Here is a 24,185-nt window from a genome sequence, read left to right on the forward strand (position 1 = left end):
TTTAATAGCAAACATTTTACTATTATTGGTAACTTCTGGGTTTTTTTCTTTTTCTCATTATATAAAAAATGACACAAGTATGGCTGCAATGCTTAAAAAGTTTGCTTCCCAACTACATGGTTTTGAGTTCAACTCCACGTCTTCTACAATAGCCATGGGCAGACCAAAATTTTTAAGTGGGTTTGGTAGATGGAAACTGAAATAAACTAATCATATATAAAATGTTTGTGTCTCTTTGTCTTGACATCACAAGATGGTTGTAAAAGCAGTTTTGTTTGTTTTCAGCCTTTTAGAAAAGCATGATGAATATGACATTGCTTGGAAAGAGGAGAGGCATCTGACTCAGAAAATCTGCCTCAACAAAGTCAACCTGGCCCATGCAAGCACGGAAGAGTAGATGACCCTGAGTTAAATGTGAAAGTTTTCTGTCTCAGGGTGTTAGTATAGAAAATGAAATAAAAGAGGGGAATAAACAAATGCAGAGACCTATACACCGTCATCATTCAATGCCCATTTTCCATGCTGGCATGGGTTGGACTGATTGACAGGAGCTGATCAGCTGAAGGACTGTTTAGGCTCCATGTCAGTTTTGGCATGGTTTCTATGGCTGGATGGCCTTTCTAATACCTTGCTGTAATTATTAGCAAAGTTTCAGAACTAGCATAAACATTAGAAATACATTCTGTAAGTGTACTTGTTCTTGCAGTATTCTCAGTGATTAAAATACATCTTTGGCCAATAATTTAGAAGAGAAAATCTGTAAAAACCGTTTATAACAGGATATGGGCCACTGGAGATATGGATTGCTAATTTTCCAAATATTTATGGGATGTTGACTTAGTTAAGCTTTTTTCTTTTGTCATTAAGATTTAGATCCTTTGTTGTAGATTTTGTATTTTATACTAGATTTCTTTTTTGGTTCAATGTTTGCATTACATCTTACTAAAAAACATTCATGTTTTGAAGCCTTTATCAGTGTTTATTTGCAAATGTTTTGAAAATTTGCTTCAGACACAAGGCAGACAACTCATTCTTCTATTTTGGACTTAAGTCATTAACAAAATACATCACAAAGACTTACTGATTTAACTGTGTCACCACCCTTGATTCTTAAAAAAAATAATGGGAAGAAGAAAGAACGGAAAGTTATAGATATAACGAATGAAATGTCTGGAGAATGAACATAGCCTTGTTGACTTCAAAATGCTTGACTGCCAGATGTTTTGAAGCTTGTAGGCTCTCCAGGTTAGCACCTTTGTATATAAGAAAATCTTTCTTATTATCAGCAACATAAGAACAAAGGTACATGAAGTTACTGACCTCCTTGGATTGTGTGCCTTTGTTAGAATGAATCGGCCAGTGGTTTTCATAATCACTGATAGCCATGTATTTAGTCTTCTTTGGATTTAGAAATACTCCAACTTTGACTGCAACATTGTCAAAAATGTTAACAAGTCTTATGTGTCACGCAGTCGATTAGGTGTATGAGTAGTCATCATCATCGTCAAGAATCAGAGACATTCAGGTTTTGATCACTTCTGTTTGAGAGTAGCATTTGTTTAGGTTGGCTTGCTTCAGGGCACCTGTACACAGCATTCTTTATGGAGCCAAAACCTAGGCAAAGAAAAAGGAGCTTCAAAATTATTTTGATGGTACATACACTATGCTTCTAATCATCATCATCATCGTTTAACGTCCGCTTTCCATGCTAGCATGGGTTGGACGATTTGACTGAGGACTGGTGAATCAGATGGCTGCACCAGGCTCCAATCTGATCTGGCAGAGTTTCTACAGCTGGATGCCCTTCCTAACGCCAACCACTCTGAGAGTATAGTGGGTGCTTTTACATGTCACCGGCATGAGGGCCAGTCAGGCGGTACTGGTAATGGCCACGCTCAAATGGTGTTTTTTATGTGCCACCTGCACAGGAGCCAGTCCAGCAGCACTGGCAACGACCTCGCTCAAATGTTTTTTTATGTGCCACCAGCACAAGTGTCAGTAAAATATTTTATGGTATGAGCACAAGAACAAAGAGGAGATTTATGGACATGTTTCACCAATCTCTACTACTGTTGATCAATACAGGATAAGCTTCACTGTTATGCTGAACACAAGGCCATATAAAGTGTTATACTTTGGAGATTTCCCTGCCCTAACAGTGAGCAAAGACCACTTAACTACATTCACGTTATTGGCAGAGATACGCATGAAATTGGGGACCTACCAAAGCTAGTAGGAAACAGATTCCTGGCATGGTACATCAAAACACATCTCAGTTGCAGGTGCTTGAAGAGAAGGATTGACACAGCAAAAGACAGAAATGGATGATGGAAGTACCATGGTTGCATGAATCATGGTTTCTCAAAGACATAAGCAGCAATGTCACAAAACTCATTACAACTAAATATGGGAAGCAAGCAAGGCTGAAATTAAAAACATTACTGATGGTAACCTTGTTAAAATGACCAAATAAAGTAGCAGCTCATGCTAAATTTGAATGAAATGAAAAAGAATTGCAAGTCAAAAGAAAATCAATTGAAACAAGATTTCAATGAGATTCACTTTCTGAACAAAAGTTAAAAATTTGACATTTGTCACTAAATTATAAAATAAAATTTTCTAGTTCCTTTTAATAACTGGCACAGGTTATGTGTGATGGAGAACCAGCAGATGGGAATGTAATAAAAGGCAAAGCACATTAGTATTATTTCAGAATGGTTTCTTTTCTTATTTTTCAACAGCTTAATTACAATTCAAGGTTTATACACTTATAGTTCTGAATACATTGAAGCCACCAAGGGCTGTACTAATGACCACACCGGGCATTTGCCGATGCCAGTGCACTTCTTTGATTTCATTTTGTCCTTGGTGTATAAAAAGCAATTGTGCTGGGATGTTTTCATCATCTTTGCTACTGCTCTCATCTTCTGTGTCCCTTTCAACAGCCATATCCCACAGAGATATCATGTTATCTTCACCAGATGCTGCAAACACGCTGTTGTCAGTGGGATGCCATTCTACTGATGTGATTGGTGCGCTATGGTGCTTAAATATAGCACTTGGTTTGTGATGCTGAAACAGAAGGAAATTTTTTATAAATTAATAGGACAAACTATGATAAAACCATTTAACCCTTCAGTATTCAGATTATTCTCTCAAATGTAATGCTTATTCACATTCTTTTGAATTAAACAATGCATTATCTTGTAGCTTCAAAATTTCAAGACATTGCAGGGTAGGTGTGAGAAGCCAGATCTAGCCAGGATGAACATAAAATGAAGAATATTTTGGCCTGATATAGTTGAATTAAATGCTAATGGGTTAATCACCGTCATAGCATCTGTTACTACTAGACTTCTTCAAGATCAATTTGGCACTACTTGATTGTATGTAGAGCAGAAAATCCATGATTGGATAATCTTCCTTCGATAAAAAGAGTACAACACAATATAAAAAGAATTTATATCAATTAAAGTAATAACCAATTTAGAAATTATAGATTTAGTTATATATTTTACTTCTATTCTCTGAAACAGAACAAATCCCATCTGGGTTTGAATATCTTTTAGATATATGGTGGAAATGGTAAGCCAGTATTTATTTCCATTTGAGATAAAATTCCTAGGTTAAGTAAATAATGAAGACAGAAAAAGAAATTTGTGTTCATGTAAAGAGAATGATATATTAGTATTTTTATAAGTAGTAGTGGATGAAAGTCAAAAGAGTATATGAGATGGTTGAAATTATAAATGAATTAAACAGTTGAAATAAAAACTAAATGTATGCAGACTTGGTGTTCTCATTAAATATTTAAAAAATGGGTTCGTTTTCATAAACAATCCTGTGTTGGGGAAGACCACTTAATTAATGTCAAGTAAAAGAGAACTAAAACTATCTGATGAGATGGTTTCTTGAGTCATTAACTCAGAGTTACCTATGTAATGGTACTTCTAAGATACTAGGACAGTTGGCGTAGGCCAATTGTGCTGATTGCTAATTAAAAAAATCTACTGAAAATATCAATGGGTCACATAGCAGAGTCACAATAGAAATTGCTAGATGACAGTGTAATACCATGTTGCAACAGTTTGGAAGATGTAAAATATGTATATGTAAACATTGCAAAAATAAAAATATGTAGAAATAACACTTAGACTGTAGCAGTAGTGGATTAGGAGTGTCATTAGAACATCAGCCAAAATGCCCTACAGAATTTTAGTTATGCTTTGAGTTCAAACCCAATCAATTTTACCTTTCATTTTTCAGGGGTAAATGAAATAAAGAACCAGTTAAGTACTGGAAGTGGTTTAATCTTTCTCGTCTGTAACTCTAGCTCATCAGAGATTATTTTAATATGCAGAAGAAAGTTGTTTTATGTCAGTAATTTGATAAGCTTCTAACTTCACATATAAACCTGGGGTGGTCATCACATTTAAGTGAGCTGAAACAAAAATCACATGCAACAATATATATATATTATGGCCAGATGGAAACATAAATGAAGGAATATTCAGTGAAAAATAGATCAAGTAAGGTCCAGAATTGAACGATTAATACTACTTCACAAAACTAAAAAGAAACAAAAACCCCTTAATAAATATAATGATCATGATATGAAAATATGTCTTATTTACAATATTTATTTTACAATTCTTCAGAACTATTCAATTCCCATTTTACTTACTTGAAATTGGCGCAGATCCCAAATCTTTATAACTCCATCATCCCCTCCAGACACTAAGAAAGGATCATTTCGATTCCAGTGGATCACATTAACATCAGCTTCATGAGCACCGGAACATGTCAGCATACAAGCCTTGGCTGGTGATGTTCTTGCATCCCAAACTTTGATACTTTTATCAACAGAACATGAAGCAAATACCTTTAACAAGATGCAAAAAAAAAAAAACATAATATATTGCAGTGTATTGAGGACAAACATGCAGTGTTTATTTTTGTCAACAAAAGTTATTTACGTGTTTATTTATTCTATACCTACTTCTCAGTTGATTTCCAGGTAAATATAGATGTAGGATGGCTGTGTGGTTAAGAAGCTTGCTTCCCAATCATGTGGTTTGGGGTTCAGTCCCACTGCATGGCACCTTGGGCAAGTATTTTTTATATTCTGGGCAAACCAAAGCCTTGTGAGTGGATTTGGTAGATGGAAACTGAATATATATATATATGTATATATATATATATATATATATATATATATATATATATCATCATCATCATCACCGTTTAACGTCCGCTTTCCATGCTAGCATGAGTTGGACAATTTGATTGAGGACTGGCGAACCAGATGGCTGCACCAGTCTCCAATCTGATCTGGCAGAGTTTCTACAGCTGGATGTCCTTCCTAATGCCAACCACTCCGAGAGTATAGTGAGTGCTTTTATGTGCCAACAGCACGAGGGCCAGCCAGGCGGTACTGGCAACGGCCACACTCAAAATGGTGTTTTTTACGTGCCACCTGCACAGGAGCCAGTCCAGTGGCGTTAGGAAGGGCATCAGACTGGAACTTGGTGCAGCCCTCTGTCTTACCAGTTTCAGTCAAACCGTCTAACCCATGCCAGCATGGAAAGCAGACGTTAGATGATGCATCTTGACATCACATGTTGGTAGTGAACAAGGACCGCCTTCATATAAGCGATATTGTCAGTTTCCAGTCTTCCATGCAAAATATATCTGGACTTGGAAACGGGTGAGAGTTGGTAACAGGAACAGCATCTGGTCATAGAAAACCTGTTTCAACAAATTTCATCTGACCCATGCAAGCATGGAAAAGTGGACATTGAATAATGATGATAACAATACATTCATTATCTTTAAATGTACAACACTTACTGGGGACAGTTCTTAATACTTCAACTACAGCATTTTAATCAAAGCAAATAGCAAAACAGACACTTGGATAAATCTTAAGGATGTTTTACATTTGAACATCACTGTGTACAACTTATTATATCTGGTAGTGGTATGACAAGGCCAGATCTTTAAATTACAGGTACAGACTACCCGATAGGCTCCTACAGTTTTCTTACCCAGTTTCACAGATAAGGCTTCAGGTAGTCTAAAGCTATGCTACAGACACTTGCCCAAGATGTCATGTGGTAGAACTGAATCTGGAACCTCATTCTGGCATGTGTGTGGTATGTGTATGTATGTTGTTGATTTGATTAATGTCTATTTTACCATGCTAGCAAGGATTAGATGGGGATGCCAACCCTTAACGGTTTCTCAAGGGAAGTTATAATTCCAGGGGAATTTGAAAGCACAAAGCTAGCAGATGATGTGCTGACAGAAGATATCAAATAAGCAAAGCCACTAGTTGCAGCCTTACAAATACAAACACACATATACATATAATGCCATGCAGTGGGGTTGAACCCAGAACCAGGTTGAGAAGCAAACTACTTACCACACAAGCCACACCTGCACACACACATGTACATACAAACTTGTATGTAAACTTATATTATACACATACAAATACGTCAAATTTACCCATTCCTCCATAGACTGCAGAAATGATTAACAACCTTAATTGATTTTCAGTCACACATGTACATACGTGTGACATACATACACACACACATACATATATATATCTTCAAGCACACAAGAGTTCTATTAAACTGAGGATATGGTAGAATACAGTTGGCCAAGATGTGATATGGAGGGAGCAAGTCTGGCATCACATGACTGTGAAGAATACTTAACCACACATTCATGCTTGCGTCCTAAAATTATTAGCAAAAGTGAAGTTCTAACAGACATCGTTTAGGAATCCAAATCTTCAATCACTCAGTTGTTATACTGAACACAAATACACATTCAATCATTTAAATTTTTCTCTTCCAGTGACACAACCTTTAAATCAATAATGATCATTTCTATCCAATGAAGAGACTATAGAATTCTACTGAGTATATATTTTCATCAAGAAACTCACATTGGCTTCTGTGGGTGACCACTGGATGTCTTCTACAGAGTCTGAGTGGCTGCTGTAGGGATTTGGTTCAACACACCAACTAGAATCAGATTTTAGCTTCCAAAGGTAAATATTTTTGTTGCAATCACCTGATGCTAACTGGCCTGAAAATGAACAAACATATAAATGTAATTAATGTGGTTTATGTCTTAAGGTACAAAACTGAAAATTATGAAACTAATTACTAATATAAGACGGACAAACTACAACTTACTCTACCAATAATAGCTGCTACATAAATTCTAATTGTAGATCTGATCATTAAAGACAGGAGCAGAAAGTATATTTCTCCCTTTACTTGAATCAACTATATTTTAATATTAAGCATTAATATGGATGTTTTTATACACTAAAATTGCATGTGGGAAGTTATAAATAACAAGTGTAGGCACATCTATGTGGTAAGAAGCTTGCTTCCCAGTCATATGGTTCCAGGTTCAGTTCTACTGCATAGCACCTTGGGCAAGTGTTTTCTATAGCCCTGGGCAAACCAAAGCCTTGTGACTGGATTTGGTAGATAGGAACTGTGTATGTATATCATCATCATTGTCGTTTAACGTCCGCTTTCCATGCTAGCACGGGTTGGACGATTTGACTGAGGACTGGTGAAACCAGATGGCTACACCAGGCTCTGGTTGAGTGTCTTCTACTATAGCCTCAGGCCAACCAAAGCCTTGTAAGTGGATTTGGAGACAGAAACTGAAAGAAGCCCATCATTTATACATATATTTTTGTACCTGCATTTGTTTCCCCACCCTCCACCACTCGACAACCAGTGTTGGTGTGTTAATGTTCCTGTAACTTAGCAGCTCAGCAAAAGTGACCAATAGAACCCGACTTAACAAAGAATAAGTACTAGAGTTTGATTAATTTGACTAAAAATTCTTCAAGGTGGTGCCCAAGCATGGCCACAATCTAATAACTGAAACAAGTAAAAGATAAAAGACTGGTAACTAAATACATAAACCAATAAAATATACTTTTATGAAGGTGGGCACAATTTCCTATCATGAACATAATTCAGCATTGTCTATCTCTGAATTTCTTACTTATATTTGAACGCTTTTACTTGATCATATTATCAGTTCTATCTAGTCTGTCTTGAAGGTGAGCCCAGGAAGATGAAACTTAGATAGGTATTCATATATTTGTTTGAGATAGATGCATACTTTATAATCTTATAGCAATAATGATAATTCTATTTCATATAAAAATTAGATGTATAAAGGGCTCTAAGTTAAAACAACTTTTCTGTTTAAATTCTAACAGGTGCACAAGCACTAACTGGTGTAGTGGCAGCATTTTAAAAGATAATAACTAAGAATTTACCGGGAGTGATTCTAGACCAATCTAAAGCATATCCTTCTACATGGTGACCAGAAAAATTGAAAATTGGATCTGGAGATAAACAATTCCTGATATAGTAGCTCAATTTCTCTGTATCATTGATGGCTTCATATGGTTTAGATAAATCCCATATATATACTTTTCCATTCATTGACCAAGTGGCAGCATACTTCTTGTTGTTTATCTCTGTTGCCTGAAAGGAAACAAATACTCCATTATATAACTACATAGAAAGTTTATATACTGACCGAATCAACATCATCATCATCATTGTCATAATCATTTAAACATGCTAAAATGAAATGGATAGGTCGGTAATGCATCTTTGCAAATTTTCATCATATAAGCTCGTCTCTAATCCCTAGTATATCTCAACAATTCTGTAACCTGCCTCCAATATGGAGTTTTTTTACACTAGCAATTCAAGGCACTATCACCTAGTTATGTCAATTGTTCACATTACATATTCAAACCAACATAATATCTCAGATGCACTCAGGAAGATCAATTCTATGAGACCATTTTGCAGATCACCTTGATGATGATTGACAATGACCCAGAAAGACATATTACAAAGTAAAATGAAGGTTGATTGTATGGTGAAGATGATAAAAGACCAACACAATTGGCATTTCAATGTGTTTGATAAGGCCTGTCTGTCACAGTAAAAATGACATCCTGAAGCATTAGGCTTATGTTTATACATTTGTTGGGCCCTTCCTCTGCACCCAATCTGTTTCTGTTATGCTTTCCCCACTTCTCATCTTTCTAACACCCAGTCCTCCATCACTCTCCTAATAATACTATTCAGCTGCTGTAATCATATAACAACAGAATCTGAAAATATTTCTCCTTTATGTTAGTAATTACCTCACCTCTCTGCAACTAATTCTTTTAATACCATCCCCTCCCACTTAATTTTCTACTAATTAATTTTTCCTGTGTCACCAGGTATCTCTTCTCCTCTGAGTTACATCTTAGGACCGCCATATCTCATCTTTAACACCCTTTTGTATCTCCAGTCACTACTGCATATCTCTGATTTCCATCACTGTTCCTGTACGTCTCTCTCTCTACCTTGCACATCATCTCCATTTTCTGATCTATCTACAAGTTTATTATACTGCTGCTCTCCACCATTTCTGTGCTTATCACACACTCCTTACTATTTCTTTTACCATCTACCCAATACTGATATTTACCACTGACCACATATCATTCATTATGTGAACATCTACCCCCATCTCTAACCACTTATCAATCTCATCTCACACTCCTGTGAACTTATTCATCCAAATTCTCAGCTCATATCCTCTCTTATACTCATCTTGAGAGTATGCTCTGACACCTTGTCACTAACATTTTTATCTTTCCAGCTACTTTCACCCTATCCTATATGATGCAGAGTGGCCATGTATCTTTTCTATAGCAAGACACCTAGCATAAAACCACTTACACCTCTACTACAATCCCATTCACTTGAGAGAGCTTCACTAATGCTGGGAGTCGCAAAAAGAAAACCACCCAGTAAACTTTATAAAGTGATTGGTGTTAGGAAGGGCATCCAGTCACAAAAGATATCACACTTGCATCTCCAGCAGATGAAACAGTTATATTAAACTTGTCTTCAATCCTATTTGTTTTCCCTAACAACAGACAGAAAGTGTAAACAGGCCCTCTTCTAGGTGTTAGTTTTAGTCCTTTTTTTCACCTCCACTCCTATGAATCTGTTGTATCCCCTACACATAACATCAGACTACAAGAGTACTTTCAGCTGCAATAGTATACTTAAAACAGAAAATGTAAGACTCTCTTAGACTAGAAAGAGACATCTTCCATTAATATATTAAACATATAACATTTTTAAAGTGAAGGTATGTTGTCAACCTAATGTGACAGTCCCATGTTGGCCAACAGGAAACGGTGTTTCCTAGGGCTAAATAGCAGTAGCATTCTTTCCTTTCATGGGACTGTCACATTGAGTTGACAACATATCATCACTTTATTGTGCTGCTACTGTATAAATCTCTCTGAGAGATTTAGAAATGTATTATTTCTATATAACATTTTTGTTAACCCCCCAGACATCATTTATAAAATTGGTAGAGATGGACTATATGTAATCTGAACCTTTCCCCCCCTTATTTATTAATTTTTTTTTTACGGAATCCCACGTTTTAGGCTATGGAGATTCCGATTCTGAAAAAAAAATTTTTGAAAAATTTCAATCCCCCCCCCCCACCAAGCAGGCTATTTACATGCTAGAAATAACACCCAAATCTCACAAAACTAGTGTTAGGGTTAGGGTTTGAGTTAGGGTTAGGTTTACCCTGTGGATCTATATAAAACCGGGGGGGGGGGTCGAAATTTTGAAATTGAGATTTTTGAAAAAATTTTTTCAGAATCGGAATCTCCATAGCCTAAAACGTGGGATTCCGTAAAAAAACAAAATTTAAAAGGGGGGGGGGGGTATACCCAGATTACATATACTCCATCTCCACCATAAAATTAAAATATAAGAGATCATACTTACCCTAATTCGATTAACACATCCCGGATGATTGAGAGTGGTAGTTTCTAGATCAGGTTTATCATCTTCATCTTCGCTCTCTGAAGAATCCGAATCACTATCATCGGCTGTTTTATGCTTAATACGCTGTAAATTGCTCATTTTCATCACAGTAATAATGTCGTTATGGTCCTTTGGGGACTGACTTCCAGCCACAAGACTTAGTGTAAGAGGAAATTCTTCTCTATCGTCACCAAGATCATCCAACAAGACATCAAAACTGAGACACGGTGAGCCTAAACAAAAACAAAAAGGCAACGAACGGTGATAGACTTTCAGTAAACACGGAAAGTAATATTCGATAAAGAACATAGTTGAAGTTTTAAGAACAGATGTGACAGACAAAATCTAACTAGATCTGCACTATAAATGTATTAAACGAAAGTTAACTGGTGGCTGAAGTTAGTGAAACGCCAGGATTATAAGCTTGTATCTAAGTTCAAATTCAGGACGATCTTCGATATCTGGCACTTACATGTGCTTAAAGCTTTCGATTTAGGGACATATAAAGGCGACAGATTTTAAATTATATACGATCAATTAATAATTACATAAAATGTTGTTTTGCAAGCGTTAAAAACATTTATTAAAAAAAGCAAATCGCTAAAATCAAATAAATAATATACCTAAGTTTGCTTGATGATACATGACGTAAGCAGTGTCATCAAATTCTAATTCTTCCTCTTCCTTATCTTCGACATTATTATCTTCTGTCTCCATATCATCCATTTCGGAATCACTGTTCTCTCTGTTTTCAACAGCTTGCTCCATTTCAGCCATCTTACTCCATGTGTCTCAATATTACACAATGCGCATGTCCACAAAATTATCTTTTCGCAAGAATTACCGGCCTTGCTGTGGTAGAGATCTTATACCTATTACGATGGAGAAGTTGAGCTGATTTTGCTAAATATCCATTGAATGATATTTGGTCATCTTGAAAAATGATAACCTACTAAATAATGTCATCCTCGATAGACAAGGCAGGGCGATCTTTCGATACTAGTCCGCCACAACTTCCGGTCGTTGCGCGCACGGAAGACAACATTAAATAGAAACTCAAACCTTCTCCCCCTCAGATGCATACAGTTCTCAAACTTTAAACACATAAACACGCTATACGATCATGTAATCAGTATAGGGAGGAGATACGCCACTGTGGAGGTGCGCTTCACAACGGAGGAGGAAGCAATAAAGCACTCCACAGAGGCAATAAGGACAGAGGAATGGGTGCTTGATAATTATTCTATCAGTCACTTTCGCCGAACCGCTGGTTTCGGGGACGTAAACAAACCAACATCGGTTGTCAAGCTGTGGCGAGAATACACACACACACGACGTCTTCTTTCAGTTTCCGTCTACTTAATCCACTCACAAGGCTTCGGTCGGCCCAGGGGCTTTGTAGAAGACACTTGCCTAAGGTGTCACACAATGGGACTGAACCTGGAACTATGCGGTTGGGAAAGCATCAGAAAAACTGCAGTTTTTTCAACCTTCAGAGTTGAAATCCCACATTCATTTCTCTTTTATCAATCAACACAGAATCTAGGACTTGCCAGAATTCACAGATAGACCTGCAAACCACAATCAGCAACAAAGTTTAATGCTTCCATAATGTCTAAATGAGAAATAGGGGAAGAGAAGGGTGAAAAAGTCAGCTTTACTTTCCGTCCTTGTCTGTATTGTCAAGATATTAGAAATTGTAAGTCCAGAAGTCTGTTGGGATTATGATGACAGTTTTAGTTAATAAGGACGTTTGTTATGGATGTTTTATGGGATGTATACGATTATTTTTTAATTTTGTTGAGTTTAAATGTCAATTTCTCATGTTCATAGAGGATGTGCATGACTGGTATATATTGAAGTTGTGTGAGTAAAGGAAGAAAATTGTAGCATTTGTTTTGAAGAAATAAGGGAGATAAATTAACAGCTATTAAGTTGTTAATTTGTAAAAGAAATTGTGGAAAGAATAACTATGTTGACAGAATAATGATTGAAGAGGTTTGAGTCAATATATGCTATCAAGTGTGACAAGATTGAGCAAATCTATGATCTAAAACATTCCAAATACTGTGTATAAAGGATTGTATTATCAAATGTGACTTTTCTTTTTTAAGATGGAAGTGTGCGGGGGGGGGGGGGGGAGTACGATTTGAAGGACATTTGGTTACTATTTCAGACAGGATAAGACTACAAAGCATCTTTTTTATTAGAAGTTGAAGATGTTGCTCTACCATATAATGGTGATGAGTGTAGATCTGAGTGCTGCTGATGTTGAACATGTATGTGTGTAAAATTGGATGACTTGTAAAAACTCTTAACTATTACATGGTATTGAAAGGAATTTTTTTTTTTTTTGTATGTGTTTCAGTCAAGTGGCTGCGGTCATGCTGGTGCACCACCGTGGAATGATGAAGTTTCTTAATAAATCACAAAAATAAAGACAGGATTTCAAGCATTTTCCCTTCGTTTTTAAATTATTTATTTATCAACAATTAGAACCATGAAATCTTCACACAGAATTGATGCTGTAATGTATAAATGTTCCAAGTTTTTTCATAAAATTCTGACTTTACAGATAACAAACAAAAGAATTTATAGAGAACTTCAGCAACAATTCAAAAACAAAACTTATAATAGTACTTAAATAAACTGATAAAAATAAACTATATTCTCAAAAATAAAATTGGTTTCTTTCTTATTTGAAAGATGTTCACTTTGAAAATAAATATATTGAAACCCAAATTATCAAGACAGGAACTTTGAGAACTGAAAACAACTAAGGCAATTCTCAGCTGACATTAAGTTTTTTCAACCAAGAAGATTTAATTTTTTTTCTATAAAGTCCGTTTTTAATCAGATATTCTTTACTCTGATGTTTCTGAGCACCATGATTCAACTGGAACTGGCATAAAGCTTCCAAAGGTTTTGTAAGAGTCTGTTAAAAAAACACAAAAACATTAATTTAATTCAAGTGAAGAATTCTTTTTGCAATGATATTCTAATAAATTTTATGCGACAAGAATGATGTAATAGTTACAATGTTTTGGATAACATCTTTTACAGAAGGAATCAAATAAGAAACAAAATGGATAAAATGCTAAAAACAAAATTGTACTGAGTAAAAAGGTTAAAAAACTTGTTTAATGTTGCTCCACAAGTTGGTTAGTTATTGATCATTGTCTATTGAACATTAGTGGAGTTTCAAAACTTCATTCAAAGCAGCTAACAAGAGATAGAGAACAAATAATAAAGTGAATATCTAGAGGTCACTTCAAGTTGTCGCATGGAAGGCGTAATAAGATGAAATAATTAGAAAGGACAAGAAGAGTTGTCTTACTTCAACAAGATATGGTTTCTTTTCAAGGTAAGATAATGCAACAGCAGCAGACTCTAGAGTTGATAGACACACATCAGTTGGTTGAGTTCGAATGACATATTTGCTAATCATACCACTTTTAATCTGAACCTAGAAGTGACAAGAAGTAAAACAGGGTTTTCTCATTAGAACAATGTAACAAACTTGGACTTTAATGAAAATGAAATCAGGTTGCTCCCAGCATAGTCACAGCAGTGCTGAAGAGTAATGGAGGGAACAACTAACTATATTCTTAAAAGATTAATTTATTATGAAAGTAAATGAGTTAATTGAGAAGCTTTATTTTCAAGATACAAAAATAAGATAAAAACGTATATATAAGATTAATGCTGATATGAAAACAGTCCACCTTAAAATATCTTTAGATAACTCCTTGGAGAAATACAAAAACAGTTATTTAAAATTTTAAATTATTAATAAAGAATAAATGTCACTATATATTAAATTCGAGTAACTTAATTATTACTATGTATAATAATAATTAAGTGATTTAATTAGTTATGTTATTAAAATAAAAAGAAGTAAAATGTTTTTTGATGGCACTGATAAAAGTTCTCTAGATTCAAAATCATATTTCTTTCCTTTTAACTTGTGAATGCTGATACTTATTATATTTCCATTGAAAACTAATCATTAAACACTTGAGCACAGTAAAAAGAAATTTTTGCTAACCTTTTGTGGCCACTTCATCATAAGATTCTGATGAAAAAGGCCACGTGCCTGTGACCAGGTACCATCCAGCAGCACTAGATTATATCCTGTTCCTTGACAGCTCGGAAGATCCATTATATCAATAGCATCAGATCCAGGGTAGAGTAGTATAGTATTAGGATCCTTCATTAAAGCTGCCAATTCTGGGTATCTAAGCAATAATATCAAAATAATAAAAATTTTAAAAATAGTATTAGAAATGCAGAATAGCAATAAATCAAAATAAATTATATTTGTCTGTGAAATATTACCTGTATATAAGGTGGCAAACTGGCAGAATCGTTAACATGCTGGGCAAAATGTTTAGCAGCACTTCATCCCTCTTTATGTTCAGAGTCCAAATTTCAACAAGGTCAACTTTGCCTTGCGTCCTTTCGGATGTTGATAAAATAAGTTTCAGCTGAGTACTGGGGTTGGTCTAAGTGACTTGCCCTGTCCTTCGAAATTGCAGGCCTTGTGCAGAAATTTGAAACCAATATTACTGGTATACTGTACACAATTTTTCTCACAGCTTACAGCTACTCATATCTACCACAGACTTTAGTAATTTCTTTGCTCTTTCTTCTTTAAGTGACTTCTAACAAATTTCCCAAGGTAAGAATTCAGCTGTTTTTGCTTGTAACTTTCATTGCTTTTTACACACATTTACCACTCAAGCACAGCTGGAATGATTTCTAAAAATTTATACAGCTAGATGTTCTTTTTACTATTAACCACTCACCTGAGAAGTAAGAGTGAAAACTCAAAACAAGCAGAGCAGTGTGCCTTGTACAAAATTATAACAGCTGTAGTAGGCTTTGAACTCATGACTTTGTCTCCAAACAATGATTATCGCTATAAGTACTATTGGAAAAAATATATTACTTACTTTTCAGGCGAGAACCTTTTACCACGAATAATATGGCATTTTCCAGGTGGAAGGCTGTGATACAACATAGGAACAGTACGCAGACATTGGTTATCCTACAAAATTTTAAAATAAATGACTTAAAATAATTACATTCACTCCAGAGAAATCTGATCATTATGTAGATTAGGAAACAATTTTGAAGGAGTAATTAGAAGTCATGTGAGAACAAAATATTTAAATCAAGTTCAATACAAAATATTTCCCATCAATACTTTTTCAAGTTAAGAAAACTTATGGCCTGAACACATAAGCAATATGGAGCTATGGCAAAGAACGAATCAAGTTTCGATTAAGGAGCAAATATTTAAGAAAAAGTGGAAGTGGATTGGTAGCACAATTAGAAAGGACACACCAAATGTAGCGAAAAGTGCTTTACAGTGGAATCCGGATGGATATAGAAAGATGGGTAAGCCTAAGAACTCGTGGCGTAGATCAACACAAAAGGAACTAGAGAAAGGGGGACATTCATGGCAGAGTATAAGTACAGAAGCGAAAAATTATGTGACATGGAATTCAATTATAAGTGGCCTATACTCCGAAAGGAAGAAGAAAACTTTAAACTCAAGCACAATAAACTGCTTTTTTAACAGTTTTATAGTTCTTTATTTTAAAGTTTTCTTAACTTAGTGCCACAAAAAGGCCACTCATACCAGAGAAATGAAAAGAGTACCTATGTTGGCATCACATAAAGAGCATCTGTGCCAGCGCTATGTAAAAATGGACCTGTGCTAGACCCATGTAAAAAGCATCCAGTACACTATGTAAAGTGGTTGACATTAAGAAGGGCATCCAGCTGTAGAAACCATGCCAAAACTGATGACTGGAATCTGGTGCAACCCTCCAGTTTGCCAGCTCCTGTCAAACTGTCCAATTCTTGCTAGCATGGAAAAAAGACATTAAATGATAATGATGATGATAAAACTCTGCCATAGTTTGTTTGTCCATTCATTCAGTAAACCATGCTAGTGCAGGTAAGATAAAGATGCCACACAATAAGACCATGTGGTAACAAAGTGAATGACATATTCACCAGGCATGCTTAACAATGACAATACAATGACAAGAGCTGACTGTACCGTCTATCATCCACTCACAAGGCTTTGGTTGGCCCAATGATTTTAGTAGAAGACACTTGCCCAAGGTACCACACAGTAGAACTGAACCTGAAACCATGTGATTGGGAAGCAAAATTTTTGATCACACAACCATGCCAGCATCTCTTAGATATCACCAATGTATTTGTTTATTTCTATGTAGAAAAGTTTATTGATTCCTGAAACTAAATTACAATGTATTTGAAAGGAGTAGCAGGACTTTTTATGCCATTAGTATAACTTCCTAATCCTGATACTATATGAGACACACTGTGTTTTATTTTACAAGAATAGTGTAATTCCATACATTTGCTTTCAAGAAGAGTTAATTTTGGGATTATATATTTTTAGTGAGAAAATATTTGGAAAAAATCAAATATATGTCAAAAGTTTGTATACCTCAAATGGATGTTGAAGAATATAAACTGTGGTAGAAAGTTGAATTGGTTCTCGTGGGAGATACGGGCACCAGCAGACTGTCACAGGACGGCTAAAGAATATACAAACAATTCTGGATGAATCACTAACAAAAAAAATTTAAATGCTATGTATGGATACATAGATTTTACTAACAAAAATTGCACAATATCAGTGCTTAGTGGCATATCTTTTGGCTCTTCACACTCTGAGTTCAAATCCCAGAGGTCGACTTTGCTTTTCATCCTTTTGGAGTCAATAAAATAAATATCAGCTGATTACTAGGGTCAATGAAATCAACTTACCCTCCCACTAGAAATTGCTGGCCTTGAGCCAAAATTTGAAATCATTTTTTTCTTTTTTAAGTATTTTCGGTCAGTTAATGATCTACTTTTAATTGGTTGAAAATAACTGATTATTATCAACAAAGTATTCTATACATAAAACTCTATTTTACAAAATAATATATTTAAAAAAGATATCTACAATCTATAGCACATATTTTATAATAAAAATTATTCTATATTCAAATTGTTCCATTGATGAATTATTCAACAAAATAATATATTTACAAAAATATTTTATAGAAAGTTGTTTCAAGGCTGGATAAAAAGTCATTTTGGTAAGAGATTGGTGCAATAAAGTCAGTTGATGAAAATTTGTTCAATAAAATGTTATCATTTTATAAACAACAACTTTAATAAAAAGTTGTTTAGATAAAAAGCCATTTGATGAAAATTTGCTTGATGAATCTTTGTTCAACAGAGTTGTACCATTCTCATCTGTCATCAATATCATCATCACCATTTACTGGAAAGACACAAGCAAGAATGGAATTCAAAAGGGCCAATGTTCTGGGAAGGAAGAACTGAGCAAAGTGGTTAGTGTAAGGCTTGGGTGGTTGGATACAACAAGGGTGATGAGAGAAAGAGAGACAAATGAGTTGGGAATGCCTGAGTGAATGTGATAAGAATCCAACCAGCTTTGAGGAGCAAAGTAGGATCTTTTCTGGTTGACTGCCACTTTTCAATTTCTTCAATTTCTGTTCCAATTGATGTCATATTTGGTGTAATGTGATGTTTTCTCGAAATAAGGATTTATATTTTTTTTTAAATGTTGAAAGACTGACCTATCTTCATAGGAAGATGCTTTCAAGGTTTCTATTCAAGGAGATGTCTGAATTTGGTGTGTGGAGTCTATGTTACATGTAAATGATGCATAGCCAGGAAAGAAGGACATGTTAAACCAAAGTTATCTGACATGAAAGTTTTAGGGGACAAGGGTTATTTAGAAGGCAGATGATATGAGAAAGCTGCTTTGATTGGATACTAATCAGATACAATGGAAGAAGAAACAGCGATGGTAGATGTCAAGAATGCTTCAAGAGTTGGTCAGGGATATCAGTAGGTGAGGGTCAGACAATTCAGGATGGCTAAAGCTTCAGCTTCTGTGCTAGAAGCAACAGAGAGAGAGAGAGAGAGAGAGAGCTTAACTTGTATGCATTGTTGTTATAACTATTCTATAAGACATTAAATAACTGTTCTATAAGCCATTCTTGTTATAACTATTCTGTTCCTTATTCAGTCATACTTCCTTTTTAAGACAAATGTGAGATGAGCTATTTGACTGTTATTTCTAGCAAGTCTAGTGATTATATAGAAGCTCCCTTGTGGTTATTGGAGATGATAAGTATCCTTTAAAAAGTACAGGCATGGTTGTGTAGTTAAGAAGTTTGCTTCCCAACCATGTAGTTTCAGGTTCAGTCCCACTGTGCAGGACATTGGGTAAGTGCCTTCTACAATAGCTTTAAGCCAACCAAAGCCTTGTCAGTAGACAAAAGGTGAAAGAAAGCTATTGATTACATACATACACATATTATGTGTGTGTGTGTGTATATATATATATATATATATATATATATATATATATATATATATATATATATATATATATATGGGATGGGGACGGAAGGTATGTGTGTCTTTCCTAGTCTTGACATCACAATGGTTGAAATCAAAAATTACTCTCATACAAGCAGTATGTTTCATTTCCAATCTTCTATAGAAACAGGTTTTGCCATGGGGGAATATTACTTTGCTTGGAGAGGCAAGAGTTGGCAACAGGAAGGGCATATGGTTGTAGAAAATCTATCTTAATGAATTCCATCCAAACCATGTAAGCTTGGAAAAATAGATGTTAAAATGAAGATGATGATGATGATCATCATCTTCATTTTAACATCATCATCGTCATTTAATGTTTGCTTTCCATGCTAGCATGGGTTGGATGATTTGACTGAGGACTGGTGGACCAGGAGGCGACACCAGGCTCCAATCTGATTTGGCAGAGTTTCTACAGCTGGATGCCTTTCCTAATGCCAACCACTCAGAGAGTCTTGTGGGTGCTTTTACGTGCCAGTCAAGTGGTACTGGCGACGGCCATGCTCAAAATGGTGTATTTTACGTGCCACCTGCACAGGAGCCAGTCCAGCGGCACTGGCAATGATCTCGCTCAAATGTCTCTTCACGTGCCAGGGAGGTGACGTTGGTAACGATCAATAGCCATGCTCGAAATGGTATGATGATAATGATATTACAATATAGTATTAAGTGGAAAGAAAATACAGATTAGAGATAGGGGACAAGAAATGTAGTATGGTTTTGATGTTACTAGGATTGTGTGGTTGGTCTATGATTGGACTATAGTTTACAGATATTGGTGTGGAGGATGGGAAATTGTCCAAAGGATGATTTTCAAACTTTTTTTTTTCATAGATTTTGTTAAACTTTTAACAGCAAAATCATCTGCATTTGTCCTTAGCCAAGTTGGAAATCAGTATTTTGAGGTGAGCCTCACAAAATTCATTGTTGTTGGGGAGGAGACCAATTACAAGTGAAAGAGAACAAGGTATATGATTAGATAGCATTTAAAGGTGTTACCCTGGTACATACATTTGGGCCATGCAAAATTTCTCCCAGTAACCTCTTAAAATAAATGGCAACACTGAGAGTAGTCTTTTTGACACTCAAACTGAGGGCTGACAAGTGAGTGAATTTCACAAAAGGTACTCAAAAGTAGCCAGTTGATGGTGTTATATCAGGCTATCATCTTTTTTGCTTCAGTTGTCAGTAATTATTCTCAACAAAAATCTGATCATTAACAAATGTTTGATCCAACAGTATGCACTGTAAAATTTAAAATGTCCTCTTCATTCTACTATTCAGCTTTTAACCTGCATTTTACAACAGAATATCAAATAAAGAGGTATGATTTAATCTGTACTTTGTAATTAATTGTATCCAAATAGGCGTAGGAGTGACTGTGTGGTAAGAAGCTTGCTTACCAACCACATGGTTCCAGGTTCAGTCCCACTGCATGGCATCTTGGGCAAGTGTCTTCTACTATAGCCTCAGACCGACCAAAGCCTTGTGAGTGGATTTGGTAGACGGAAACTGAAAGAAACCCGTCATATACATGTATATATATATATATGTGTGTGTGTGTGTGTGTGTGTATGTTTGTCTCCCCCCCCCAACATCGCTTGACAACCGATGCTGGTGTGTTTACGTCCCCGTAACTTAGCGGTTCGGCAAAAGAGACCGATAGAATAAGTACTAGGCTTACAAAGAATAAGTCCTGGGGTCGATTTGCTCGACTAAAGGCGGTGCTCCAGCATGGCCACAGTCAAATGACTGAAACAAGTAACAGAGTAAAGAGTAACGTTTTATGGGTTTATATATATATATAATCACTATTTTAAAGTTATTATTCCTAACTTCTCAACTGATATTTCTTTATAGCATTAAAACAAAATGATAAATGTTTGTGATACAAGTTATTAGCAATAGTTTTTCCAATAGAAATTCGCACTGATTTGAATATCGTGTGTATTTTAATCTCGTCTAGAATCGTTTCACTTCCGTTTATCTTGACGTGTACAACGGCTTAATCAGATGGAAGTGATGAAACGCAAGTAATTTTTGAATACAAACAAAATAATATCTATATTATGTAGCCATATATATATATATATATATAATATAACTTTATACTATTTAACTCATTACTATAGCGACGAACGATCTTTATAAGGAAGTCCAATGAAGGATAAAACTAATCGGTGTGCAGTAATTCAAAGAAGCAAACAATTTACGATAATAACAATTTAATCACGTTGATTAACAATAAGAATTAGGCAAATGAGCTTTATATTAAATTTTCCCTCTTATTAATTTAAGAGACATAAAAGTAGTATGCTTATATAAACTTTCTAAGAGTTAGAGCGACAAAGGAAATAACATGATAATGTCGTTTGTCGACAGAGATATAACTACTTTCGTTTAGGATACATAATTTGTTGACCTACACGTTGAGCGAATTTAGTTAATATTCTCAAGAAAGAGCAGGAAATAGATAATTTTTGAAGTGCACGCTGAGCAAGTTTTGTTAATATTCTCGTGAAAGACATGTGATGAAGTGTTAGGTCTCAAGCATGAATTTACAAATAACTAGTCAAAATGCTATTTCTAAAAACAATAAACAGAGGTTCGAAAGAACTAATAAAAATTAGATACTGCGCTTAATATTAATCAATGTGAAACTGACTACAAAATTAATTGTGAATTGTTAACACTAGTAACAATCAAAGCGTGGAGCCGATTGTTTAAACATGAGTATTGTGATTTAAATGCTTGTTTACTAACCAACACCGGCTACATGTCTGGCGTTTGGTATTAATAACAGGTTCTTCATTTGCAAAATCATAAAGATCGTCCAAAAAAGATTCTGTTTCAACGTTGTCATCCATAACCAACTCTTGTACAAAGCTAGCAAATACATGGTTCAAGGGAGTTAACTCTCGAACTCAGCTGGCATTTATTTCCTGTTTTTGCAGCGCGTATTCTCGTGTATAGGATGTCCGGGTCATAATTCTAATGTCACCGGTTCAGTTCCTGGACCGAACAATGCGATGTGTCTTAAAAAAACAGCTGCGTACGGGTATTCTCCCCCTATTTACCAAAAGGTGAGAGTCGAGGTCTAAATCTGCTCGCTCCTCCATAGACACCTAAAACTATCAACGAAGGCATGATACATGTTGGCAAGCCATACTCATTCGCAAGTGACGGCTGGCTCGAATTTATTTATTTAACATCCCGTTACTTTTACTTTTAGATTAAAAAACAGGCACATTATAAACTATAAGTATATAGTGAGGGAGAAAACAACATTGACTAATATTATTTGAATTCTTTCGACAAGTACCGGAGAAAACTCTGGATATGTTCCAATCTTATAGATATCCTCAGGGAAGTATGGAGTTCACTCTGTCGAAATAGTGATGGATAATTCGCTAAATAGATGTACAAAAATATACACTAGTAAGCGAAAAAAAACCCTCCAAAAAACTAGGATTTGCTAAGTGAATAAATTACATAGAAATACTATCAGCGCAAAAAAAAAAACATCAAGTTGAATATACTTAATGCAGAGAGCATTAGAAAATTAGGCAAATCCGGTGATGTTTATACTTCACTGAGGGTGGTCATGCAACATATCCGGAGTTATCTACCGTGCTCAAATAACGGCAATGATTAATGCCGCCTAATTACATAAGAATTTACAGATAGTCTTTTTTTTTTCTCAATGCCTCCAGCTTTCTAAGATTTCGTCTGTTTATAGTAACTTTTAGATATAGTGAAAACTGTTTATTGTGACGACTTTAGGAAGAAGCATTTCAGATTACACTAACTTTATTTCGGTTCCAATTTATTAACGATAAAATATGATTGCAAATATATTTATACTTTTCGAACGTGATATACAAAACGATATAATAATGCACATACACGTTAAATGCAAATAAACTATATTTATATACGAAACTAATTTAATAATTACATATATAACAAGTATGTATATGATACATAGGTAGGTGGGGCAGAATGAGGAGTTTTTCTTGCATTTTTGATAAAATATAATTTTTACAAATGTTCACTATCTTACAAAAACTATACCAGCTAAGCAAGTGACCTTTTCTAAATGCATTAAAAACATCATAACATGATCTGATCACTATTTCAGAAAATTATCAGTTCTCTTTCAGTATATAAAAGACAAATTTGCTGGGGCAAAATGAGTAAGCCAAGATAAGGTAAATTTTCCCCTTCAATTCTTCAGGAGCACATTTAAAAACAGACTCATGCACATCAATATCCATCCTTAGATATCAGAAAGATCAGAAATGCTTTAAAGAAATATTAATATCTAGGTCAAATAACAAAGGATCAGGGAAAATGACACATGATATGAAGTTAACGAAACTTGACTAAATAAAAAAAGAAACACTCAACATAAAATATTCTCTATAGCTTGTTCACGATCTGCTGGAGTGGCTTCCTTCCCGATATATTTACACACTATGCAGTAAAGTGAAGAAATTATTGAAATAAGTCATAACTCATTTTACTCCATTTTAGATATCATTTTTTGAAACTTGAAAATTATCAAATTAGACATAAGTGCGGGAAAACATTGACTTGAAATCCAACAGCAAAAAGAATATTGATTGTTAAACACCAAAAATTATCCAGATATTTTATTAGCAACCTCAGTTACAATGGGGTCAAAGTTGAGGAAAAATTTCTCGAAAAAATGTATCTGTCACCTGATTATGTTCCAAACTCCAACAACTATGCTGGCCAATTTTTGCTCCTGAAGATGATGCAACAGTACCAAATGACGATGCAATACTTGCAACATAA

The 24,185-nt window shown here is 35.1% G+C and overlaps 2 protein-coding genes across 4 annotated transcripts; both read right to left on the reverse strand.

Moving 5' to 3' along the window:
• Nucleotides 1–2,702: 2,702 nt before the first annotated feature.
• LOC106878714 (glutamate-rich WD repeat-containing protein 1) lies at nt 2,703–11,938 on the reverse strand. The gene is made up of 6 exons (XM_014928014.3): nt 11,540–11,938; nt 10,878–11,149; nt 8,327–8,537; nt 6,959–7,101; nt 4,685–4,882; nt 2,703–3,072 (listed from the first exon to the last, which is right to left on the reverse strand). Exons 1-6 carry the CDS (start codon nt 11,691–11,693, stop codon nt 2,761–2,763), a joined length of 1,290 nt encoding a protein of 429 aa, XP_014783500.1. The 5' UTR covers nt 11,694–11,938; the 3' UTR covers nt 2,703–2,760.
• A 1,433-nt stretch (nt 11,939–13,371) lies between these two features.
• Nucleotides 13,372–22,340, reverse strand: LOC106878565 (tRNA-uridine aminocarboxypropyltransferase 2). 3 transcript variants are annotated; one of them, XM_089350598.1, is made up of 7 exons: nt 22,128–22,278; nt 20,768–20,876; nt 17,407–17,497; nt 15,872–15,966; nt 14,965–15,154; nt 14,254–14,382; nt 13,372–13,851 (listed from the first exon to the last, which is right to left on the reverse strand). In XM_089350598.1, exons 1-7 carry the CDS (start codon nt 22,261–22,263, stop codon nt 13,705–13,707), a joined length of 897 nt encoding a protein of 298 aa, XP_089206724.1. In that variant the 5' UTR covers nt 22,264–22,278; the 3' UTR covers nt 13,372–13,704. The 3 variants fall into 3 exon arrangements, with proteins under 3 accessions (XP_089206724.1, XP_089206725.1, XP_089206726.1); XM_089350599.1 differs by lacking the exon at nt 20,768–20,876 and having other exon boundaries at nt 22,128–22,340; XM_089350600.1 differs by lacking the exon at nt 22,128–22,278 and having other exon boundaries at nt 20,376–20,876.
• Nucleotides 22,341–24,185: the final 1,845 nt, after the last annotated feature.

This window comes from Octopus bimaculoides, chromosome 4, assembly GCF_046866305.1.
Source record: "Octopus bimaculoides isolate indiv1 chromosome 4, ASM4686630v1, whole genome shotgun sequence".
NCBI lineage: Eukaryota > Metazoa > Mollusca > Cephalopoda > Octopoda > Octopodidae > Octopus > Octopus bimaculoides.

What these genes read in the sequence shown, in the direction of transcription:
- LOC106878565 (XM_089350598.1), bottom strand. Translation starts at nt 22,263, where the DNA reads ATGTATTTGCTAGCTTTGTACAAGAGTTGGTTATGGATGACAACGTTG. An exon ending in TTCTTCAACATCCATTTGAG is followed by an intron (nt 15,967 to 17,406) that starts GTATACAAACTT and finishes AAAATTTTGTAG; the next exon opens with GATAACCAATGTCTGCGTAC. An exon ending in AGAAACCATATCTTGTTGAA is followed by an intron (nt 13,852 to 14,253) that starts GTAAGACAACTC and finishes TTTTTTTAACAG; the next exon opens with ACTCTTACAAAACCTTTGGA.
- LOC106878714 (XM_014928014.3), bottom strand. Translation starts at nt 11,693, where the DNA reads ATGGCTGAAATGGAGCAAGCTGTTGAAAACAGAGAGAACAGTGATTCC. An exon ending in GTATCATCAAGCAAACTTAG is followed by an intron (nt 11,150 to 11,539) that starts GTATATTATTTA and finishes GTTTTTGTTTAG; the next exon opens with GCTCACCGTGTCTCAGTTTT. An exon ending in GGGATCTGCGCCAATTTCAA is followed by an intron (nt 3,073 to 4,684) that starts GTAAGTAAAATG and finishes CTTCTGTTTCAG; the next exon opens with CATCACAAACCAAGTGCTAT.